The sequence below is a fragment of the Scyliorhinus canicula genome, chromosome 13, assembly GCF_902713615.1.
Source record: "Scyliorhinus canicula chromosome 13, sScyCan1.1, whole genome shotgun sequence".
Taxonomy (NCBI): domain Eukaryota; kingdom Metazoa; phylum Chordata; class Chondrichthyes; order Carcharhiniformes; family Scyliorhinidae; genus Scyliorhinus; species Scyliorhinus canicula.
The window spans coordinates 26,576,052-26,600,575 of record NC_052158.1 but is presented as its reverse complement, the minus strand read 5'-3'; the positions used below and the strand labels follow the sequence as shown (position 1 = coordinate 26,600,575).

General features: G+C 51.3%; 1 protein-coding gene across 2 annotated transcripts in view; it reads right to left on the bottom strand.

Moving 5' to 3' along the window:
• Nucleotides 1-347: 347 nt before the first annotated feature.
• The window catches only part of LOC119976019 (pre-mRNA-splicing factor ATP-dependent RNA helicase DHX16-like), a 52,275-nt gene continuing 28,098 nt past the window's right edge, over nt 348-24,524 (bottom strand). For both annotated transcript variants that reach the window (XM_038816088.1, XM_038816087.1), the window contains exons 14-21: nt 21,748-21,888; nt 16,916-17,078; nt 14,962-15,080; nt 13,193-13,260; nt 10,446-10,608; nt 7,801-7,962; nt 6,869-7,042; nt 348-1,308 (exon numbers count right to left, since the gene is read on the bottom strand). In XM_038816088.1, the coding sequence (XP_038672016.1) occupies nt 1,180-1,308; nt 6,869-7,042; nt 7,801-7,962; nt 10,446-10,608; nt 13,193-13,260; nt 14,962-15,080; nt 16,916-17,078; nt 21,748-21,888 (1,119 nt within the window). In that variant the 3' untranslated portion in view covers nt 348-1,179. The remainder of the gene's footprint in view (nt 1,309-6,868; nt 7,043-7,800; nt 7,963-10,445; nt 10,609-13,192; nt 13,261-14,961; nt 15,081-16,915; nt 17,079-21,747; nt 21,889-24,524) is intronic.

The following is a 24,524-nucleotide window of genomic DNA, read 5'->3' as shown; positions in this document are numbered from 1 at the left end:
GCAGCAGCGCTAACACTGAACTGCCCGCACAGATCTGTCACTACAACACACTGACTGGAGGCTGCTGAGGATCCAGTGACCAGGCCTCTCCGTTCCTGTCACTACGATACACTGACTATAGGCTCCTGAGGGAATGAAATGACCAGAACACTCCATCCTCACTGAGACACGTGGCGGCACGGTGGCACAGTGGCTAGCACTGCTGCCTCACAGCACTAGGGATCCGGGTTCAATTCTGGCCTCGGGTGACTGTGTGGAGTTTGTACGTTTTCCCCTGTGTCTGTGTGGGTTTCCTCCGGGTGCTCCGGTTTCCTCCCGCAGTCCAAAGACGTGCAGGTTAGGTGGATTGGCCACGCTAAATTGCCCCGTAAGTAGGGTGCTCTTTCGAAGGGCCCAGTGCAGACTTGATGGGCCGAATGGCCTCCTTCTGCACTGTAAATTCTATGATCTATGACACACTGAGAAGAGGCTAATGAGTGAAGCAACCAATTGGAGCATTAGGAGAACCTATTGCACATATTCTACACAGGTTGTAAATAATAACAAATGAAAGGCAGAAGCTTTAGCAGGAAGACCAACGGTTTTCTTTTACATACAAATGCCAAACTTTATTTGAACCCTCAATAATGGGCAGCTCTAGGCTGGCACAGCCATCCTGTGCTACACATATACAAAAGTGAATGAGTCCTGAGTGAATCAGGCACTGCTGCAGGTTGCAACTGAGTCAAGCTCTGTGGCAGCTGCTCCTGGCTCCGGCTCCATAAACAACCGAGCTTTTAAAACGGTAACTTTCCCCGCTTGTTTATTTAGACAAGGCTGCGATTGGTCACTGTGATCGCGGCATGAAGCCAAACCTGCCTGGGTATGGTGGGAGTGACCGTCGGTCATGGGCCTTCTCGGCCTAGCCCTGAGCTGTCGCCGGCTGGAGCGTGGCAGATTCCTCACAGCGACGAGAATTCCATCCGACCTGGGCGTCAAATGCAATCCCGGGAACGCCGGCGGAACCGTATTCGAGGTTGTGATCCACACGATATTCATCTGTACGTAACGAACACTCAGGAGCAGTGACACTGGTCAGAGGGGGAGGTGGAATTGCCCTGGGAGAGGGGGGTGGGGGATGCCAAGACTGGACAGGCAAACGGCTCACGTTTGATCCCCGCGGACCGCCGTCGCCTGCCCTCAACCCAGCTCCTCCCGGGCCTTCCCCACCTTCTTGGGCATCTTCTTGCTTGCCGCGTCCTGCAGCTCTTTGGACTTGTAGTAGTGTGGGGCGACCTCCAACAACCATCCGCTGTCGATCTCGATCACCTGGGACAGAAGGGCAGGTTTGAGACGGCAGCACAGAGTTTAAAGGTACCCGCCACAGAGATCGAGAAGGTGGCACACTCGGAGAGGAGGTGGCAATGGAAACATACTCATTACAAAACTGAGAAGGCGGCAAGACCATCATCAGGCCCCATCAATAGGATGAGGAAACCCAATCCCATTCGCAAGTCTGCTATCAGACAGGATGCCAGCCCTGGACAGGGTGGGCGATGCAGTATTCCCAAACTGAGCACTACCCGACACGGATGCCAGCCCTGGACAGGGTGGGCGACGCAGTATTCCCAAACTGAGCACTACCCGAAACTCCCCGCCTGGACAGTGCAAACCTCTTGGACCGAGTCAGAATGCTGTGGGTTCAGGATCCCCTCCGGTGAAATATAAAAGCCTAGCCGACGCTCCCAGTGCGGTGCTGAGGGATTGCTGCACTGCCAGTACTTCCGCCTTTGCGGAAGAGACATTAAACGGAGAGCCCTTTCTGCCCTCTCAGGTTGGCTGTAAAAGACCCCAACGTGGCCACCACTTTGAAGAGGATTGGGGTGATTTCTCCCGGGTACATTAATTCGCCTCGACCAATGTCATAAAAGGCAGATGTGCTGCTGGGTGGTAGCGACACGTTTAAATTTTGGTGTGAGTGAGAGTATAAATAGCAGAGGATGGTTATAATCCATCGACTTCTGGGTTATGGGCCCAGCACGCTTCCGCTGTGCCACTCTACTCCCCCAATGTCTTAAAAAACATGTATTTTCTGGCTGGCTGGGCTAAACAGTCTTTTGCTGTTGTGGGAACATAAAGAAATAGGAGCAGGAGTAGGCCATTTTCCCCTTTTAGTCTGCTCCGTCAATCAATAGGATCATGGCTGGTCTGATTGTGGCACCAATTCCGCTTTGCTGCCTGTCCCCCACCCCCCAAAACCCTTAATCCCCCTTTTTTCTAATAGAACATACAGTGCAGAAGGAGGCCATTCGGCCCATCGAGTCTGCACCAACCCATTTAAGCCCTCACCTCCACCCTATTCCCGTAACCCAACAACCCCTCCTTACCTTTTTGGTCGCTAAAGACAATTTATCATGGCCAATCCACCTCTCCTGCACATCTTTGGACTGTGGGAGGAAACCGGAACGCCCGGAGGAAACCCACGCAGACACGGGGAGAACGTGCAGACTCCGCACAGACAGTGACCCAGCGGGGAATCGCACCTGGGACCCTGGAGCTGTGAAGCCACAGTGCTAACCACTATGCTACCGTAGTGGTGCCCGAGCCCCTTGTCAATCAAAAATCTGTAACTCAGCCTTGAATATATTCAATAACCCGGCACTGCTCTCTGGGGGAGAGAACCCACAGACCAACCACCCTCAGAGACAAAATTCCTCCTCCCCTCCATCTTAATTAGGAGACGCCTTATTTTGAAACCGTCTCTCCACCCCCCTCCCCCCAAACCCTTCATCCTTCTCTGGTTACCTCGGTGCGTGTGGGGGTGAGCTAGGAATGACAGGCTCAGCTGGTGATGCCCTCCAAAGGTGCATAGTTGCCGCCTCTCACTGAGCTGGGTTTACACCGGGATATTCAGAATGAGATACCAAAGTCAGCTGCACTCCCATGGAGGGGGTGGGTAACCATAGAGAGTGGGAGAGCGGGCGTGGGAGAGCAGGCACGAGTGCACGGGCACGAGAGCGCGGGAGAGAGAGCGAGTGAGAGACTGAGAGAGAGAGGGACCGAGAGCGAGGGACCGAGCGAGAGGGTCCGAGAGGGAGGGTGCGAGAGGGAGGGTCCGAGAGGGAGGGTCCGAGAGGGAGGGTCCGAGAGGAAGGGTCCGAGAGGGAGGGTCCGAGAGGGAGGGTCCGAGAGGGAGGGTCCGAGAGGGAAGGTCCGAGGGAGGGGGACCGAGGGAGGGAGACCGAGAGAGAGGGACCGAGAGAGAGGGTCCGAGAGAGAGGGACCGAGAGAGAGGGACCGAGAGAGAGGGTCCGAGAGGGAGGGACCGAGAGAGGGGGTCCGAGAGAGAGGGACCGAGAAAGAGGGACCGAGAGAGAGGGACCGAGAGAGAGGGACCGAGAGGGATGGTCCGAGAGGGAGGGTCCGAGAGGGAGGGTCCGAGAGGGAGGGTCGAGAGGGAGGGTCCGAGAGGGAGGGTCCGAGAGGGAGGGTCCGAGAGGGAGGGTCCGAGAGGGAGGGTCCGAGAGAGCGGGACCGAGAGAGAGGGACCGAGAGTGAGGGTCCGAGAGAGAGATAGGGACCGAGAGAGAGGGTCCAAGAGAGAGAGAGAGGGTCCGAGAGAGAGAGAGAGAGAGAGAGAGAGAGAGAGGGAGGGTCCGAGAGAGAGAGAGAGAGAGAGGGTCCGAGAGAGAGAGAGATGAGGGTCCGAGAGGGAGGGACCGAGAGAGAGGATCCGAGAGAGAGGGACCGAGAGAGGGTCCGAGAGGGAGAGTCCGAGAGGGAGGGTCCGAGAGGGAGGGACCGAAAGAGGGTCCGGAAGAGAGGGTCCGAGAGCGAGGGTCCGAGAGCGAGGGTCCGAGAGCGAGGGTCCGAGAGCGAGGGTCCGAGAGGGAGGGTCCCAGAGGGAGGGTCCCAGAGGGAGGGACAGAGAGAGAGGGTCCGTGAGAGAGGGACAGAGAGAGAGGGTCCAAGAGGGAGGGACCGAGAGAGAGGGACCGAGAGAGAGGGACCGAGAGAGAGGGACCGAGAGAGAGGGTCCGAGAGAGGGTCCGAGAGCGAGGGTCCGAGAGGGAGCGAGAGAGGGACCGAGAGGGAGGGAACGAGAGAGAGGGACCGAGAGGGAGGGAACGAGAGAGAGGGACCGAGAGAGAGGGTCCGAGAGAGAGGGTCCGAGAGAGAGGGTCCGAGAGCGAGGGTCCGAGAGAGAGGGTCCGAGAGCGAGGGTCCGAGAGCGAGGGTCCGAGAGCGAGGGTCCGAGAGAGAGGGACCGAGAGAGGGTCCGAGAGAGAGGGTCTGAGAGAGAGGGTCCGAGAGAGAGGGTCCCAGAGGGAGGGACCGAAAGGGAGGGACCGAGAGCGCGGGACCGAGAGCGAGGGACCGAGAGAGAAGGTCCGAGAGAGAGGGTCCGAGAGGGAGGGTCCGAGAGGGAGGGTCCGAGAGGGAGGGTCCGAGAGGGAGGGTCCGAGAGGGAGGGTCCGAGAGAGAGGGACCGAGAGAGGGTCCGAAAGAGAGGGTCCGAGAGCGAGGGTCCGAGAGCGAGGGTCCGAGAGCGAGGGTCCGAGAGAGAGGGACAGAGATAGAGGGTCCGTGAAAGAGGGACAGAGAGAGAGGGTCCGAGAGGGAGGGACCGAGAGAGAGGGACCGAGGGAGAGGGTCCGAGAGCGAGGGTCCGAGAGGGAGCGAGAGAGTGGGACCGAGAGGGAGGGAACGAGAGAGAGGGACCGAGAGGGAGGGACCGAGAGAGAGGGTCCGAGAGAGAGGGTCCGAGAGCGAGGGTCCGAGAGCGAGGGTCCGAGAGCGAGGGTCCGAGAGAGAGGGACCGAGGGAGGGTCCGAGAGGGAGGGTCCGAGCGAGGGTCCGAGAGAGAGGGACCGAGAGAGGGTCCGAGAGAGAGGGTCCGAGAGAGAGGGTCCCAGAGGGAGGGACCGAAAGGGAGGGACCGAGAGGGAGGGACCGAGAGCGAGGGACCGAGAGCGAGGGACCGAGAGCGAGGGACCGAGAGAGAGGGACCGAGAGGGAGGGACCGAGAGGGAGGGACCGAGAGGGAGGGACCGAGAGCGCGGGACCGAGAGCGAGGGACCGAGAGAGAGAGACCGAGAGGGAGGGACCGAGAGAGAGGGACCGAGAGAGAGGGACCGAGAGTGAGGGACCGAGAGGAAGGGACCGAGAGAGAGGGACCGAGAGAGAGGGTCCGAGCGCGAGGGTCCGAGGGAGCGAGAGAGAGGGTCCGAGAGAGAGGGACCGAGAGGGAGGGACCGAGAGAGAGGGACCGAGAGAGAGGGACCGAGAGAGAGGGAGCGAGAGAGTCCGAGAGAGAGGGACTGAGAGGGAGGGAACGAGAGAGAGGGTCCGAGAGAGAGGGACCGAGAGAGAGGGACCGAGAGAGAGGGACTGAGAGCGAGGGTCCGAGAGAGAGGGACCGAGAGGGAGGGACCGAGAGAGAGGGTCCGAGAGAGAGGGACCGAGAGAGAGGGACCGAGAGAGAGGGTCCGAGAGAGAGGGACCGAGAGAGAAGGACCGAGAGAGAGGGACCGAGAGAGAGGGACCGAGAGAGGGATCGAGAGAGAGGGACCGAGAGGGAGGGTCCGAGAGAGAGGGAACGAGAGAGGGTCCGAAAGAGAGGGTCCGAGAGCGAGGGTCCGAGAGCGAGGGTCCGAGAGCGAGGGTCCGAGAGGGAGGGTCCGAGAGAGAGGGACAGAGATAGAGGGTCCGTGAAAGAGGGACAGAGAGAGAGGGTCCGAGAGGGAGGGACCGAGAGAGAGGGACCGAGAGAGCGGGACCGAGAGAGAGGGTCCGAGAGAGAGGGTCCGAGAGAGAGGGTCCGAGAGAGAGGGTCCGAGAGCGAGGGTCCGAGAGGGAGCGAGAGAGTGGGACCGAGAGGGAGGGAACGAGAGAGAGGGACCGAGAGGGAGGGACCGAGAGAGAGGGTCCGAGAGCGAGGGTCCGAGAGCAAGGGTCCGAGAGCGAGGGACCGAGAGAGAGGGACCGAGAGAGGGTCCGAGAGGGAGGGTCCGAGAGGGAGGGTCCGAGCGAGGGTCCGAGAGAGAGGGACCGAGAGAGGGTCCGAGAGAGAGGGTCCGAGAGAGAGGGTCCGAGAGAGAGGGTCCCAGAGGGAGGGACCGAAAGGGAGGGACCGAGAGCGAGGGACCGAGAGCGAGGGACCGAGAGAGAGGGACCGAGAGGGAGGGACCGAGAGGGAGGGACCGAGAGCGCGGGACCGAGAGCGAGGGACCGAGAGAGAGGGACCGAGAGAGAGGGACCGAGAGGGAGGGACCGAGAGAGAGGGACCGAGAGAGAGGGACCGAGAGAGAGGGACCGAGAGAGAGGGACCGAGAGAGAGGGACCGAGAGTGAGGGACCGAGAGTGAGGGACCGAGAGGAAGGGACCGAGAGAGAGGGACCGAGAGAGAGGGTCCGAGCGCGAGGGTCCGAGGGAGCGAGAGAGAGGGTCCGAGAGAGAGGGACCGAGAGGGAGGGACCGAGAGAGAGGGACCGAGAGAGAGCGAGAGAGAGGGTCCGAGAGAGAGGGACTGAGAGGGAGGGAACGAGAGAGAGGGTCCGAGAGAGAGGGACCGAGAGAGAGGGACCGAGAGAGAGGGACTGAGAGCGAGGGTCCGAGAGAGAGGGACCGAGAGGGAGGGACCGAGAGAGAGGGTCCGAGAGAGAGGGACCGAGAGAGAGGGTCCGAGAGAGAGGGACCGAGAGAGAGGGACCGAGAGAGAGGGACCGAGAGAGAGGGACCGAGCAGAGGGGGACCGAGAGGGAGGGTCCGAGAGGGAGGGTCCGATAGAGAGGGACCGAGAACGAGAGAGGGACCGAGAACGAGAGAGAGTGTGTCTTTGTGTGTGGGGGGGGGGGGGGTGGAGAGGAGAGGGTGGGGGGAAAAGTACCTGTCTCATAAACTCCTTCGTGGTGAAGACAAGCTCGTGGTAGATGAGCCATCGGGGCTGTTCCTCGAATAGGCTGCTGTTTGGGTGAATATAGACCGCCTGTTGGTGTTTGACTGTCTTGTAGCCGGTTCGGGTGAGGCGGGCCGTGTGGTAGAAGAAACCGGCGGTGATGGTCTTCAGAGAAAGGGGAGAAGAGCTGTACGTGAGAACACTGCGCAAACTTCCAAATCCCACAAAGACACATTGTCCTCCCAAACACATTGTCCTCCCAGGTGTCATCACTGGGAGCCCACTGCGCAGATCAGCTAATTTTAAGGGTCAGCTAACCTCGCTTCTCCTCGTCCATGAGTGGCCATGTTTATTGAAATCAACATGAAACAGTCTGCGGTGGTGAAATTGTATAGCATAGAAAGAGGCCATTCGGCCCTACGTACTTATACTGTTCTAAGGTGTTTGCAAAGAGAAACTGTATTTATAAGTGATCTTTGAACTACATTGGGTTGCTTAATTGGAATATGCATAAATATAACTGCAGGTGTCGGGAGCAAGGTAAACTTTTTCCTTTTAGTTTGGAACTGTTAAACGTAAATTCTGTTACTTTGTTGTTGCAAATGTGATTTGTTCAGTGTTTAAATTAGTTTGTTTTAACATAAAAGATATTTATTAGTCAGTGTTATCACTCCTGTGACGAAGTATCCTTTGCGCAGAATTTTACAAATTCTTGTCTGGAATCTTAACACCGGCCTTTTGGTGGATCTATCCAATCAGCCCCACTAATTGAGCGCATTGAATGGCTGAATAGTCTCTTTTACTCTCACATTTCAGACTCTACCCCCCAACTCTGATCATGGGTGCTGCTACTGCGCTAGCCCAGCTACTTACAGCGAGGTCCTGAGCTCCAGTCAGCTACAGCTTCTAATCCACACACTCACCTTGCGGATAAGGATGTTATCGCCAGCAGACGATTTCATCTCTACCTCAATCCTCTCCATCAGACCTTCGAGCTGCTCACGGACATCCCGGGCTCTCCGCATGGAACGAAACTGAATGAAGTTCTCGTAACACCACTGTGTTGAATAGGCGCTTTCAACCCACTGCAGTGTGTGTGGGGGGTGGGGGGGGGGGGGAGGAGGGAATGAAAGGTTTACACAACTCCAGAATATAAACAGATTTACACAGTCCCCCAATACAGGGAGATTTACGCAGTCCCTAAAAGGGAGTTAGACAAACCCTGAATACCGAGGGTTACACAATCCCATAACACAGGGAGAGTTACACAGTCCAATAATACAGAGTGTTACACAATCCCCTGAACAAAGACTTACACAGTCCCTGAATACAGAGAGAATTACACAGTCCCTGAATACAGAGAAAGTTAAAGTCCCTGAATACTGAGAGAGTTACACAGTCCCTGAATACAGAGAGTTACACAGTCCCTGAATGCAGAGAGAGTTACACAGTCCCTGAATGCAGAGTTACACAGTCGCTGAATGCAGAGTTACACAGTCCCTGAATACAGAGAGAGTTACACAGTCGCTGAATGCAGAGTTACACAGTCCCTGAATGCAGAGAGTTACACAGTCCCCAAATGCAGAGAGAGTTACACAGTCCCTGAATACAGAGTGTTACACAGTCCCTGAATGCAGAGAGTTACACAGTCCCCAAATGCAGAGAGAGTTACAGTCCCTGAATACAGAGTGTTACACAGACCCTGAATGCAGAGAGTTACACAGTCCCTGAATGCAGACAGAGTTACACAGTCCCTGAATGCAGAGTTACAGTCCTTGAATGCAGAGAAAGTTACACAGTCCCTGAATGCAGAGAGAGTTACACAATCCCTGAATGCAGAGAGTTACACAGTCCCTGAATACAGAGAATTACACAGTCCCTGAATGCAGAGAGTTACACAGTCCCTGAATACAGAGAATTACACAGTCCCTGAATGCAGAGAGAGTTACACAGTCCCTGAATACAGAGTAACGCGTTCCCTGAATGCAGAGTGTTACACAGTCCCTGAAGACAGAGTTACACAGTCGCTGAATGCAGAGTTACACAGTCCCTGAATACAGAGAGAGTTACACAGTCCCTGAATGCAGAGAGTTACACAGACCCTGAATGCAGAGTGTTACACAGTCCCTGAATGCAGAGAGTTACACAGACCCTGAATGCAGAGAGTTACACAGTCCCCAAATGCAGAGAGAGTTACACAGTCCCTGAATGCAGAGAGTGTTACACAGTCCCTGAATGCAGAGTGTTACACAGTCCCTGAATGGAAGGAGAGTTACACAGTCCCTGAATGCAGAGAGAGTTACACAGTCCCTGAATGCAGAGAGAGTTACACAGTCCCTGAATGCAGGGAGAGTTACACAGTCCCTGAATGCAGGGAGAGTTAAACAGCTCCTGAATGTAGAGAGAGTTACACAGTCCCTGAATACAGAGAGAGTTACACAGTCCCTGAATGCGGGGAGAGTTATACAGTCCCTGAATACAGAGAGAGTTACACAGTCCCTGAATACAGAGAGTTACACAGTCCCTGAATACAGAGAGAGTTACACAGTCCCTGAATACAGAGTTACACAGTCCCTGAATACAGAGAGAGTTACACAGTCCCTGAATACAGAGAGAGTTACACAGTCCCTGAATGCAGAGAGAGTTACACAGTCCCTGAATGCAGGGAGAGTTACACAGTCCCTGAATACGGAGAGAGTTACACAGTCCCTGAATACAGAGAGAGTTACACAGTCCCTGAATGCAGGGAGAGTTACACAGTCCCTGAATACGGAGAGAGTTACACAGTCCCTGAATACAGAGAGAGTTACACAGACCCTGAATACAGAGAGAGTTACACAGTCCCTGAATACAGAGAGAGTTACACAGTCCCTGAATGCAGGGAGAGTTACACAGTCCCTGAATACGGAGAGAGTTAAACAGCTCCTGTATACAGGGAGATTCGCACAGTCCCTGAATACAGAGAGAGTTACACAGTCCCTGAATACAGAGAGAGTTACACAGTCCCTGAATGCAGAGAGTGTTACACAGTCCCTGAATACAGAGAGAGTTACACAGTCCCTGAATGCAGAGAGTGTTACACAGTCCCTGAATACAGGGAGATTCACACAGTCCCTGAATGCAGAGAGTGTTACACAGTCCCTGAATACAGGGAGATTCACACAGTCCCTGAATGCAGAGAGTGTTACACAGTCCCTGAATACAGGGAGAGTTACACAGTCCCTGAATGCAGGGAGATTCACACAGTCCCTGAATGCAGAGAGAGTTACACAGTCCCTGAATGCAGGGAGAGTTACACAGTCCCTGAATGCAGAGAGAGTTACACAGTCCCTGAATGCAGGGAGAGTTACACAGTCCCTGAATGCAGGGAGAGTTACACAGTCCCTGAATGCAGGGAGAGTTACACAGTCCCTGAATACAGGGAGATTCACACAGTCCCTGAATGCAGGGAGAGTTACACAGTCCCTGAATACAGGGAGATTCACACAGTCCCTGAATGCAGAGAGAGTTACACAGCTCCGGAATACAGGGAGATTCGCACAGTACTGAGAGTTGGGTGCTCCATCACCTGTGTGTAGACATTTAGAAGCACCAGGTGGTCACCACCCGGCAGGAAGAAGTTCATGCGAGCGTTGTCCGCATGCACCACCTTGTCTTTGGGTCGGTAGAAAATGGCATTGTTGACCGACAGCATGGCTGCAATGGTTAGGATCTCCTCTGAGCATTGGTACCTGTGGATAGAGCGGAGTGGCAATAAGTACTTGGGAGTCTGTGGCAAGTCTCTTCAACTGGTGTGTGTGTCCGTCCCCTCCCCGGTTAACATTCAGCAGCAGAAGCTCGGGCAGATCTTGTTCACCTTTTGGGTTGGTTTTCTCTCTCATTAATTCCATATGGTTTTAATGGGAATGGTAGTCTTAAAGATTGAGAACAGTCAGCTAATGGAGAAGAATTTAAGTGCATTGGAATCGGTTCAGTGAGGTTCTCCCAGACTAATGCCTCCAATGGGTGGGTAGTCTAATGAAGACCGTTTGGATAGGCTAGGCTTGTATCCACTAGAGTTTAGAAGAGGCGACTTATCGCAACACTGGACGAACTGACAGAGAAATTTCAGCTAGCTGGGGGGAACGAGCTACGGTACCTGCAGCTCAAAAACTTCCTACGAAAGGAGACAAGGACATACCCACAACCGCCACGACAGACACTACTGGAAGACCTACTGGACGCAAGTATCCTACAGAAAGGGAACTGTAGTGACATATATGACCGACTGGTAGATAGGGACGACACCGTACTGGACGCAACAAGGAGGAAATGGGAGGACGACCTGGGGATGGAGATAGGGTGGGGACTCTGGAGCGAAGCACTGCATAGGGTCAACTCCACCTCCACGTGCGCAAGGCTCAGCCTGACGCAACTAAAAGTGGTACATAGAGCCCACTTAACGAGAAACCGTATGAGTAGGTTCTTCCCGGAGGTGGAGGACAAATGTGAGCGGTGCCAGAGAGGCCCGGCCAACCACGCCCACATGTTCTGGTCTTGCCCCAGACTTGTGGAGTACTGGACAGCCTTCTTCGAGGCTATGTCCAAAGTGGTGGGGGTGAGGGTGGAGCCATGCCCGATAGTGGCGGTCTTCGGGGTTTCAGACCAGCCAGATCTATTCCTGGGGAGGAGGGCGGACGCCCTTGCCTTTGCCTCCCTGATTGCCCGCCGTAGAATCCTGTTTGGCTGGCGGTCAGCAGCACCACCCAGAGCTGCAGACTGGCTGTCCGACCTCTCGGAATCTCTCCAAATGGAGAAAATCAAATTCGCCATCCGAGGGTCGGACAACGGCTTCCACAGAACGTGGGAGCCATTCATGCAACTGTTCCGGGACCTGTTTGTGGCCAACGTACAGGAGGAAGAATAGTCGGGTGGCCAAGAACCAGGGGAAAATGGACGGGAATCGGGGGAAGGTAGCCGGGGGGAGGGAGGGGGGGGGGGGCTACGGGCTCGGTATGGGGGTTTGATGGCAAGCCAAGGCCCAAAACCAAACTATAAATAAATGCCTATAAACATGTGCCTCGGCCATATTGGGGAATGTAAAATATGTATGCTGGCTAAAGGGGGCGGCCACAATTATTGTTATGAAGATGCTTACCTGTAAATATTCATGTTAAATTTTTGTGCTTTCCTTTTTTTTTCTCTCTCTCTAATAACTTGTAATTTGTCATATATAAAATATGAAAACTCAATAAAAAAACATTTAAAAAAAAAAGAAGAGGCGACTTGATCGAAACATTTAAGATGCTGAGGGGTATCGACAGGGTGGACGTGGAGACGTTGTTTCCTCTTGTCGGAGAATCTAGGACCGGGATCACTGTTTAAACATAGAGTTACCTACTTAAGATGGAGATGAGACAAAATCTTTTCCTTCAGAGGATCACGAGTCTCTGGAATTCTCTTCCTCAAAAGGTGGTGTAAGCAGAGTCTTTGAATATTTCTCAGGCACAGCTAGATAGATTCTTGGGAAGTAAGGATGGGTAATGGATTATTGGGAGTCAGCGGAGTGTAGATTCAAAGTTTTTTGGGTTTTTTTTTTAGTAAACTTCGAGGGTACCCAGTTATTTTATTTCTAATTAAGGGTCAAATTATTGTGGCCAATTCACCTAACCTGCATATCTTTTTGGGTTGTGGGGTGAGGCCCACGCAGACAAAGGGAGAATGTGCAAACTCCACACGGACAGTCATCCGGGTCCAGGGTCGAACCTGGGTTCTCGGCGTCATGAGGCAGCAGTGCTAACCACTGTGCCACCATGCCACCTTTGAAGTTAGTATAAGATCAACCATAATCTTATTGAATGACAAAGCAATTTGAGGGGCTGAATAGCCTGACTCCTGCTCCCTGTGCATATATAACATTAACAGATATCACGGGGAAATGGTCTCCAAGGAGGGAAGTTGAGACAAGCATGAGGTGGTGCTAGGAACAGTGAGTCTTTCAACTGTGCGAGTCAGGAGCAAAGGCCGAGGTGACATTGACCAGACCGAGAGGAAGGAAGGAAGAGACCGACAGCAAGAACAACCTTTATGAAGACGGGCCAGAGGAATTCCAGCGATCCAATCCACAGCCTACCAAGCCATCTTTGTAGGTAGTATACATGAAACTGGGGTTTTACATGGTTAATTTAAAGGTTAATAGTATTATGATTAATAAACTTATTGATCCTTTCAAAAATAACTATGTGAGTCATGAAGACAGAGGAACAGGCCTCGCTCAGCTGACTGGCCATTTCTCTCCCTTACCCGTGGGGCTAAACAGCATTGATCGCGACTTACTTCTCTGAGGCCAGGATCATTTTTGACAGCATGGGGTCCACAGGGAGTTCTGCCATCCTGCGGCCAAGCTGGAACGACAGAGACGTGGAAAAACGTCAGGAAAAACAGGATGCTGGAAAAGCGCCCGGCATAGAGGGATTAAGATCAGGGGAGGGCGGCAGCAGATAAAGAGGGGATGGGGGGGAGGAATGCCGGTGGAATGCTGTATTGAGGGGAAGCTAAGGTGATCTCCTTGAGCTATACAAAGTAATGCAATGGCGCGGTTGAATTAAATTCACACAATAGCACCAGGGCTGATACAAATCTGAGGTTATAGTGAGATGACACCAAGCTTGAGTTTTAAAGCCTGCAGATTGTAAGAGGAGGGTGCGACTGAACGAGGTCATGAGCTAGTGGGGAGAGAGTAAGAAGCAGAGAATGGTGCAATTCAGGGGCAGTTAGTGGCGTAGTAGGAATCTGCAGTGTAGAAGGAGTCTATTCGGCCCATCAAGTCTGTACCAACCCTCTGAAAGGCCACCCTACCTAGGCCTAATTCCCACTTGATCCCCATACTCTGTAACCACACCTAACCTAACTGTTGGATAGTAATTGGCAATTTAGCATGGCCAATCCATCTAACCTGTACATCTTTGGACTGTGGAAGGAAACCGTAGCACCCAGAGGAAATGCATGCTGACGTGGGGAGACACATAGACAGTCATCCAAGACCGGAATTAAATCCGGGTCCCTGGCACTGAGGCAGCAGTGATAACCACTGTGACACAGTGCCGCCCTAATGTCACAGAAGTACCAATGCAGAGGCCCAGGTTAATATCCTGTGGACATGGGTTAAAATCGCAACACAGCAGCTGGTGAAATGTTTTTAAAAATGTACTTAAGGACGGCATGGTGGCACAGTGGTGAGCATTGCTGCCAACGACGCTGAGAACCTGGGTTTGATCCTGACCCAGGCTCACTGTGGAGTTTGCACATTCTCCCCGTGTCTGCATGGGTCTCGCCCCCACAACCCAAAGATGTGCAGAGTAAGTGGATTAGCCACACTAAATTGCCCCTTAATTGGTAAAAAAATAATTGGGTACTCTAAATTTATAATATATATATATATATATAAATATATATATTTATATAATCTATTTAGAGTACCCAATTCTTTTCTTCCCCCAATTGAGGGGCATTTAAGAGTGGCCAACTCAGCTACTCTGCACATCTTTTGGGTTGTGGGGGTGAGACCCATGCAGACACAGGGAGAATGCGCACACTCCTCACAGACAGTGACCTGGGGCCTAGGTCCTTGGTGCCGTGAGGCAGCAGTGCTAACCACTCCGCCGCTGTGCTGCCCCCCCCCTCCCCAGCTGGTGAAATTTAAACTTAATTGATAAAATCTGGATTATAAAGCTACTCTCAGTAATGGTGACCACGAAGCTATCATTGAGTCTTGTACAAACCCACCTGGTTCACTAATGTCCCCTTTAGGGAAGGAAATCTGCCATCCTTACCTGGTCTGGCCTACACGTGACTCCAGATCGGGTACCTTCTGTCCCCTGAAATGTTCAGCTCAAGGGCAATTAGGGTCGGGCAACGTCCCATGAAAGGACAAAGAAAAAAAGCTCTTGATTGCAATGTGGTGAAGAACGAATGGGAATGGAAGGGGTTTTATAGCTTGGGAGGAGCGAGTGGTGTGAGAGTGAAGAGGAGGAGGTTCAGAAAAGTCAGGCAGGAAAGGTTCAATTAAAGAAGGTAATCCTGCCCGTCCCAGCCATGTGCCTTACCTTGGTGAGCTCTCCGAGGTGGTTGAGAGCTCCCAGTGCGTACAGCTGCTCCAAGGCCAGCACAAGGGTCTCGTGAGGAGGGGGGTCCATGAAATCAAAGTGGATCAAGTCATTGATTCCTGAAATGAGGAGAGAGGGTGGGCGTTAAACGGGCTGCCTGCTGTTGGCACCATGAGATGGGCAATAAACAGAAAGGCGCCGAACAGCCAACAGCACATTGCGATGGGAATCCAGGCAGGAAGAGGTGGATCGGTTCCTGGGTGAGACCAACACGGACAGGCTGCTCATTCACTAAACTCATGTGCACTGGGGTCAGGTATCCAGTAATTCAAAACACAAAAATATCCAGTCATTTAAAACACAAGCTTTCTGTCCAGCCTCTGAGCTGACTCCATTTACCCGACGAGTAAGTAAAGTCTCCATAGTACCTGACTATAGGTTGTTTTGCTCTTTGAGGGGGGAGAGCTGACTGGTGGTGATTTAACCTGAGGGTCAACACACACCAGGCGAGGGGCAAGGTTGAGAAAGCGGGGCATTCATGAATAACGTCAGCCAGTATGGGAATTGAACGCACGCTGTTGGCCTCGCTCGGCATCACATACCAGCTGTCCAGATAACTGAGCTAAACTGACTATTGGGCCAGTCAGACACATTTTGTGGGGAGCGAGTGGGGGTTCACTTGGTCGACTGGGTATGGAGCACTGAACATAAAGAAACCAGAGCTTGAAAACCCAAAAAATAACCAGGTTGAGCCATGCCAGAGACAATTTCCCCAAAGGTGCTGTTAAGGGGTCCCACCCTCACCCCACTTCCCCAAATATCCTCGCCCTGCCTGAAGGTGGCTCACTGGGTCATACACTGGCCTCCGAATCAGAATATTGAGAGTTCAAATCCCACCTCAAACACTTGAGCACAAAATTTGGGCTAACTGGGAAGCACTGGGTGAGTGCCACACTGTTTGATGGCCTTATATGAGATGTAAAATTGAGGTACCCCCAGGGCAGCACAGTGGTGTAGTGGGTTAGCCCTGCGGCCTCACGGCGCCGAGGTCCCAGGTTCGATCCCGGCCCCGGGTCACTGTCCGTGTGGAGTTTGCTCATTCTCCCCGTGTGTGTGTGTGTTTCACCTTGCAACCCAAAGATGTGCAGGCTAGGTGGATTGGCCACGCTAAATTGCCCCTTAATTGGAAAAACTGAATTGGGTACTCTAAACCTCCATTTGTCCTTACGACAGATGACTCCTGGGGTCCGAATTTGAAGAGGAGCAGGGAGACTTTGCATCCTTGCTCTGATCCAATGTTTCCTTTTATATAAATTTAGAGCATCCAATTTTTTTCCCCAATTAAGGGGCAATTTTGCATGGCCATTTCCACCTACCCTACACATCTTTGGGTTGTGGGGGTGAGACCCGCGGAGACACGGAGAATGTGCAAACTCCACGCGGACAGTGACCCGGGGCCGGGATCGAACTTGGGACATTGGCACCGTGAGGCAGCAGTGCTAACCACTGTGCCACCAGGCCGCCCCAACCCAATGTTTACCCGCCAACCAATATCACTAACACCACAGTGTGAAAACGGCCGAAGAGAGCTACAGATGCCCAAGGTTCTCGACTTGCACAGCGTCAGGATAAATGCAAGAATGCCAAATTTCAGACAATCGCAACAATTTGTACTGCTGGGGAAGTAGTACTGTTGATTGTTTGGAAAGTCGACTCTGATTGGCCAAGGTGTTGCCATGGAGAAAGCATCAGTGGAAAACCATAGGCTCCCCCGAGCTTCCAGATAATTAAAAAATAAGAGTTGACCGCTAGATCTTGCAGCGCACAAATTAGGATGCTGGAGTTCACAACAGCAGCTACACATCAACAAGGACCTCAACCATTGTAAAGCCCTTCCAGACATCTTGAGGTTATGAAAGATGCGTTTCCAAAAACAAGCCCTTCACCTCCTTACCCAAACTCTTCAGCAGCAGCACCACGTTGCCCAGGTTCGTCCGCTGGATTTCTGGGATGGATGTTTCCTCCATCTCGTGCTTGAAGGCCCAGGCCGTGTAGAGACGGAAGCACTTCCCCGCTGCCACGCGGCCGGCCCTGCCAGCTCGCTGGTTAGCCGAGGCCTGATGACAAAAGGAAGCGGGGCAGGGAGGGTTATAGCATCAACGGATCAGCAGCAACACTCCCCCAATCCATCCGGATTGGGGAACATCAAAATTCATCTCCGCACATTCTCCCAACACCTCACAAGGCCCACGTCCCTCACGGTTTATATCTACTTCCTAAACATCAATTTATCTTGCTTCTACCAGATTCAATGTCTGCTATGGTTCAGTGATTAGCTCCCTTGCCTTGTTCCCCCCCCCCCCCCACCCCCCCCCCCACCCCCCCCCCCACCCCCCCCCCCCCCCCACCGCCCCACCCACACACACACACCTCCCTCACACCCCAAGTCATGTTTCAAGCAGTGCCCGTCACATCCTCAGGTCACCCCAAAGCACATCAGACAATGAAGCACTTTTTTTGAAATGTGTAATGTGGGAAGAGCAGCAATCAATGTGTGCAAGTCAAGCTCACACAAACAGCAACACATTAACAATCAAATGCTCTATTTTTAGTGATGTTGATGAAGAAATAAATATTAGCCAGGAGGAGGGAAGGGGGTTTGGTGGGAGCAGAGAGAATAATCCAGGCTGATCCTCCAGCACAGTACACAGCTACATTTACGGCTGAGCATCTCTGGTGAGGGAGCACATACAGTCCACTGGCTCCGTCGAGGTGGGGGGACATCATGTTTTGATTTAATATTGTTACAACACCCTGGACTAGGGCGCCATCAATTTCAGATCTCCTTGACCAGAGTCGCATGCAATTGAATTAACCAATAATTCTTAGAAAAAGTAAGGCAGCACGGTGACACGGTGGGTTAGCACTGCTGCCTCATGGCGCCGAGGTCCCAGGTCCAACTCCGGCTCTGGGTCACTGTCCGTGTGGAGTTTGCACATTCTCCCCGTGCTTACGTGGGTTTCGCCCCCACAACCCAAAGATGTGCAGGGTAGGTGGATTGGCCATGCTAAATTGCCCCTTAATTGGAAAAAAATAACTGGGTACTCTATTTTATAAAAAAAGTCTATGAAAAAGTCTTTAGTCCTTGGCTGCCCGATAATTAGAGTCACCAGGTTTGTAAATTTAAATACAATTACTTTCTATTTATATTAAGAGCTACAAGGAAACATGCAGCAAAAAGAACTGGTTAAATAGTCAAATTTCTAATCCCCCACCCTCTATATACCCACACACACACACACACACACACACAATAAACACAGAATGGAGGGGAGGCGTGAAAATAATAAATAAAAGGTTATCTTTAAGCAGACCTTCCTTCAAAGTAAGCTTTCAGATCCAGGTCTCTGTTTGCAGCCTGTAATGGTTTCACTGTAAATTCATTCAGGTCTCTGCAGTTTCAGAAATACAGCACACCACAGCCTTTCTGGAGAGAGCGAGACAGAACAAGCAGGTCCTTCCCGAGTGTCCAGGATTCAAACTCTGCTTCCATAGTTCTCTGAAAATCATCCCACTCAGACAGGATCCAATCACCACCCATTACCGGGCAGAATATGGTCTTTTGGCCAATTCGTTGGCCCCCAGCCAACCAATCGAACCAAATCCCACCCCATCTCTCGGGTGCAGAGGTCGGAGTTCTGTTGTCCAAAATTAGCAGCACCATATACTATGTTGCAACTTGCTGAATTCCACCTGGTCTCTGCTGCTTGATTTAAAGATACATGTCTATTAAGCATCCATGGATCAAAAATGATAATGGAAAAATAAAGAAAAGGGAAATAAGGGAATCATCAGGAAGAACCCTTACATACCTCCTGCCCTAAAAGGCTAAAATTGCTGAAGGGCTAATAGCACTGCCCCAACTCCTATGTCATTGGCACCTGTGGCCATTTTTAATGGTCTGAAAAGTCCGGGGCGGCCAGCACCATTTGCCCACTAACACTGGATTTGTATTCATGGCCTTCAATCTACGTGTCATTCTGTGGACCACAGTGTTTCTGCTCGTTTCCACAAAATATCCAACATGCACTATGTTTTAGTCTCTAACTGAGCCAGTCTCCGTGGTTTTAGTCGAGATGGATGTTTTTTAATGGTTCAGTTTCTTATGTCTACATCATGATTATTTAATGGTGTATCCCTGCAGTTCCGTCTAGTTCCTTTCCGTGTCATTATTAGGTCTTCTCTCTGTTCTTCTCCTGCTGATAGGTTTGCATCTTTAGTTTTAGAACTACATCTGGTAGCTTCAAAAAACGCCTTTTCACTCTCCTTCAAAATCCAAGACAATGGGGAGGTTTCTCCGTCCCACCAGATTTCTGGTGCAGCACGCCATCGGGATTCTCCATTTCACCGGCTAGTCAATGGGGTTTCCAATTGTGGGGCAGCCCCACGCTGTCGGGAAATTCCCTGTCTGCCGGGAAAACAGAAAATCCCCACGGGGGAGAATTCAGCCCAATGTGCTTCGCTTTGTCAGGTTTCTGACTGCCAAAATTAGGGGATTCCCTGAAGGAGTTTCTGCTGTACTTCTGTCTTTCTCATAAAGCAGCCAGTCTTTCCTGATTGTCCAATGAATGTTTATCCACATTTCAAGGATCTTCCGTAGCCAAACTACCAGCAGTATTGTCAATGCTGAGGGAAATATTTGGTTCATTTTTAATCAATAAACACTTCAATCCACCCAGCTTTACATTCCCTTTTTTCCTTCACATGGTCACTTTCAGCGACAAATAAAGCTGAGGGTTCAACCTTCGCAGTGTTGGTTGGCTTTATTTGTATCATTCTTTACAGATTTTCCTCAGAGTCTTTGTAATCATAATGTTTACCTTTACTTAGTAATATGGACTGACACAATTTGTGCTGTCCAGATTACAACTTTCCTCTGCTACTTTCAGAATCAAAGGATAACACTTGTTGGTTCCATGAACTTTCCGTTTTCGTTGACAGATGTGGTTGCGGAGACGCTGTATGGTTCTTCATCCGCCTTCCTCTTCATTTTCAAAAGGAATTGATCGCCAATTATTTCATCTGCTTTGCTATTTGCTTCTTTTACCTTGAACAGTCACTGTGGGCCTTTAAACGTATGTGGGTTAATCAGCCGTTTGCTTGGTGTCGCTTCACAGTCATTGCTGTCCTCATCCTGAATAGCTGATGCCATGCTATTATGTATTTTTTTTCTTCAAAACAGGCATGCTCTGGGAAATATTTCCACCTGCAGTGAATGGCAATGGGTTTACGGAAAGAGGCTGTCACAAATTGCTTTTAGAAAATTCCAATTCACTTTCCTCTTTTGATTTGCTGTTTTCTTTCCTACATTTGGAAGAATTACTTGCCATTTGTTCAGGATCAGTTTGTGACAGGTAGCAGGTGTTTAGCATTTCTCCAAAATCAGATTCAGAACTTTCATCTGAATCTTCATCACTGTTATTACTATTAAGACAGCAGGCTTGTAATGCAGAACAAGACCAGCAGCGCGGGTTCAATTCTCATACCGGCCTCCCCGAACAGACGTTGGAATGTGGCGACTAGGGGCTTTTCACAGTAACTTAATTGAAGCCTACTTGTGACAATAAGTGATTATTATTAGATTCAGATTCCTTCTTGGGATCACCTTCAGTCTCGAGTTCTCAAAATCTGGTTCTCTGCTAGATTTTATCTTTGACAAACTTGTGTGTGGAATCATTCTCTCAGATTCACTACCATTATCATTTGATATATGATTACTTTCTTTGAGTCAATGCCCAATGAGTTTTCCTGATTCCCACCTGCCCTGCCACTGGTATCTAATGCATTATCCGCAGTACTTCCATCCGACTCTCTGTAACATGGGTGAAGCTGTAACCTTCACTCCTGCCAAATCATTCCCAAAAGTAAGGCTACTCCGTCCACTGGGAATTTCTTAATCACTTCAACAACTCCTGGACCTGACACTAAACCACACATCAATTGTACTTTATATAATTGGACTGGGATATAATCTCCACGTATCCCATTCACTAATACCTTAGCTTTCATTGAACTCTCTGGAAGGAAAACCAAATCCTTCTCCAGTAAGAGATGTTTGAGCCGCACTTGTGTCCCTTAAGATGGTTATGGGTTTGGATACGCAAGTTGAGGAAAATGGGGTGATCTTCCCCTTCGACAAAAACCCTGCATATCTCTCATCAACCTCATTCATCATCCCTGCTCTCGCAGTAGTGTTTACCTCAGGTCTCCCAAGTCCAGGTAGAGACAGTCTGTAGGATTCTCCACTTTTGTTCCCTTTTCAAAATCCTCCTCATGAACTCCAACAAGTCCCATGTGCCTTCCTGCAACTTCCAACATGCTGAATGAACGTGCGCCACCTTACTCCAAAGTACTAAGCTGATCAGCTGAAGGCCCACCTGCTCTCTCAGGTGGATGAAAAATATTCTGCAACACTATTTTGAAGGGGAGCAGAGGGGTGGGTCACCTCTGGTGTCCTGGGTCAATATTTATTCCTCATTACAGTTAGCAGGAACTTGCTGTGTGCAAATTAGGCTGCTTCAGGACTAAAACAAAAAAAGTGCTTTGTCAGCTATGACACGCTTTGGGACATTGTGAAGTTGTAAAAGACGCTGTGTAAATGCAACTCCTTTTTCCTCAGGTGCTTTTCAGAATTGCATTCCCTCCCCTATCCCCCCCTCTCCCCACTCCTCCAGTGTCTCTAAACCAGGACCTTCCACCAGATGAAGGGGTCACCTTGGTACTTACCTTGGAGCAGGGTGTGACAATAAGTGACTCCATGCCTGTGCGTGCATTATAACTCTTCTGCTTGCAGAACCCTGGGTCAATCACGTAGATGATCCCGTCGATTGTTAGGGACGTCTCCGCGATGTTGGTGGCGACGACAACCTGAACAGTCGGGGTCGGGTGGGATTGAGAGAAACACCAGGAGGAGAAGAGAGAATGTGTGTTAATAGAACAAAGTCAAGCTCAATAACGGCACGGAAGTGAGTGGTGCAGAGACACAGACATCAGTCTGTGAGGGCAGCCTCAGTTGGGTCTTGGAAGTCACAGACACCATGCACGTGCTCTTGCCTATTCTTAGTTCCGAGGATGAAAGCCTTTGAACATGAGCAACCTATTGACAAGGGAAATTGCCACCCGCCGCTTCCAGGGTAGCTGTTTACAAAATCCTCTTTATGAAAAAAAATATATATATTTTTTTTCTTTTTTTATAAATTTAGATTACCCAATAATTTTTTCCAATTAAGGGGCAATTTAGCCTGGCCAATCCACCTACTCTGCACATTTTTGGGTTGTGGGGGCGAAACCCACGCAAACACGGGGAGAATGTGCAAACTCCACACGGACAGTGACCCAGAGCCGGGATCGAACCTGGGACCTCAGCGCCGTGAGGCGGTTGTGCTAACCACTAGGCCACCGTGCTGCCCCTGAAAAAATATTTTTATTGAACTTTTAACTTTTTATATCCAAACATTTACACAGCAAAACAAACTAACACATGTTAACAATCACCTGTTTAAAAAAGCAACCCACGCAACCACACGCCCCCACAACTAATAGCGACTAATATGAACGGACACCCTCTACGATAGTACCCATTAGACGGCCCCTCACAGTGAACTTGACCGAATCAACATACAGAAACACCATCAAGTCATCTAGCCAGGCTGAGGCACTAGGTGGTGTCGCCTGCCTCCAACTCAGCATAACCTGCCACCGGGCAAACAACGAGGTGAATGTCAGGGCATCCGCCCCAGCACCCATCCTTAACCTAGTCTGGTCCGACACCCTGAATATAGCTACAAATGAACAGGGCTCAATCTCAACATTCGGGATTGCCGATTTGGTGCAGGAAAAAGACTCAAATATCCACCAATTTGGGACAGGACCAGAACATGTGTGGTTCACAGGCCCTCTCGAACACTACTCACACAATCCTCAACCCCTGCAAACAATCGACTTATCCTGGTCTTGGTGGGATGCACCATAAACACCACATTGAGCTGAATCAAACTCAGCCTTGCACCGATAATGTAGCATTCACCCTGCGGAGGGACTCACTCCATGATGAGTCTCAGCTCCTCCTCCCACCTGGCCTTCACTCTCCTCCACCGAAACCTGCGCTTACCCACAAGATCCGTTCATATATCCCAGAAGCTGCCCTCTTCTGACTCCGTACAGGAAAGCATCTTCTCCAATAAATTGAATGACGACAGTCCTAGGGATGTTGGAAATGTTCGCCAAACAAAGTCCAGTACCCAAAAATATCTGCTAGCCACCCCCCCACCCCCAAGTCTCCCCACCGCCTCCCCTACCCCTCAAAATCCTGCTTTCTCCTTCAACTCCTCCAAACCGCCACTCCAGGAACCAAACCTTCAACCTCTCCAGCCCCTTATCTTTCCACCCTTCTCAACTTATCAAAGGCCCTTGAAGCGATACCCAATGGCTCAATCGCAAAAGCAAACAAAAGAGGAAACATAGGACACCTCTGTCTCCTCGCCCTATGCAGCCTAAACAACCCCGAACTTGTGGTGTTAGTGCGCACACGAGCAGATGGAGCTCCATATAACAGCTGTACCCACGACACAAACCGAGGACCCAACCCAAACTTCTCCACCGTGAAAAGGTGAACCCCATCAAACACTTTTTCTGCATCTCGACACATTATGATTTTCAGCTCCGGCCCCACTGGCAGTTTAAGAACTACGTTGAGTAATCACCTCATGTTTGATGGCAGTTTTTTGTTTTTTTTTCCTTTTTTTAAAAAATAAATTTAGATTACCCAATTATTTTTTCCAATTAAGGGGCAATTTAGCGTGGCCAATCCACCTACTCTGCACATTTTTGGGTTGTGGGGGCGAAACCCACGCAGACACGGGGAGAATGTGCAAACTCCACACGGACAGTGAACCAGAGCCGGGATCGAACCTGGGACCTCAGCGCCGTAAGGCGGTTGTGCTAACCACTAGGCCACCGTGCTGCCCTGGATGGCAGTTTTTTATCTTCACAAAGCCTCTCACTACCTCTGGGAGACAGGGTTCCAACCCCAACACTAAGACCTTAGCCAAGACAGCACGGTGGCACAGTGAGTTAGCCCTCGTGGTGACGAGGTCCCAGGTTCCATTCCGGTTCTGGGTCACGGTCCGTGTGGAGCTTGCGCATTCTCCCGTATTTGCGTAGGTTTCGTCCCCACAACCTTAGGGGCAGCATTGTGGTATCATTGTGGATAGCACAATCGCTTCACAGCTCCAGGGTCCCAGGTTCGATTCCAGCTTGGGTCACTGTCTGTGCGGAGTCTGCACATCCTCCCCGTGTGTGCGTGGGTTTCCTCCGGGTGCTCCGGTTTCCTCCCACAGTCCAAAGATGTGCAGGTTAGGTGGATTGGCCATGATAAATTGCCCTTAGTGTCCAAAATTGCCCTTAGTGTTGGGTGGGGTTACTGGGTTATGGGGATAGGGTGGAGGTCTTAACCTTGGGTAGGGTGCTCTTTCCAGGAGCCGGTGCAGACTCGATGGGCCGAA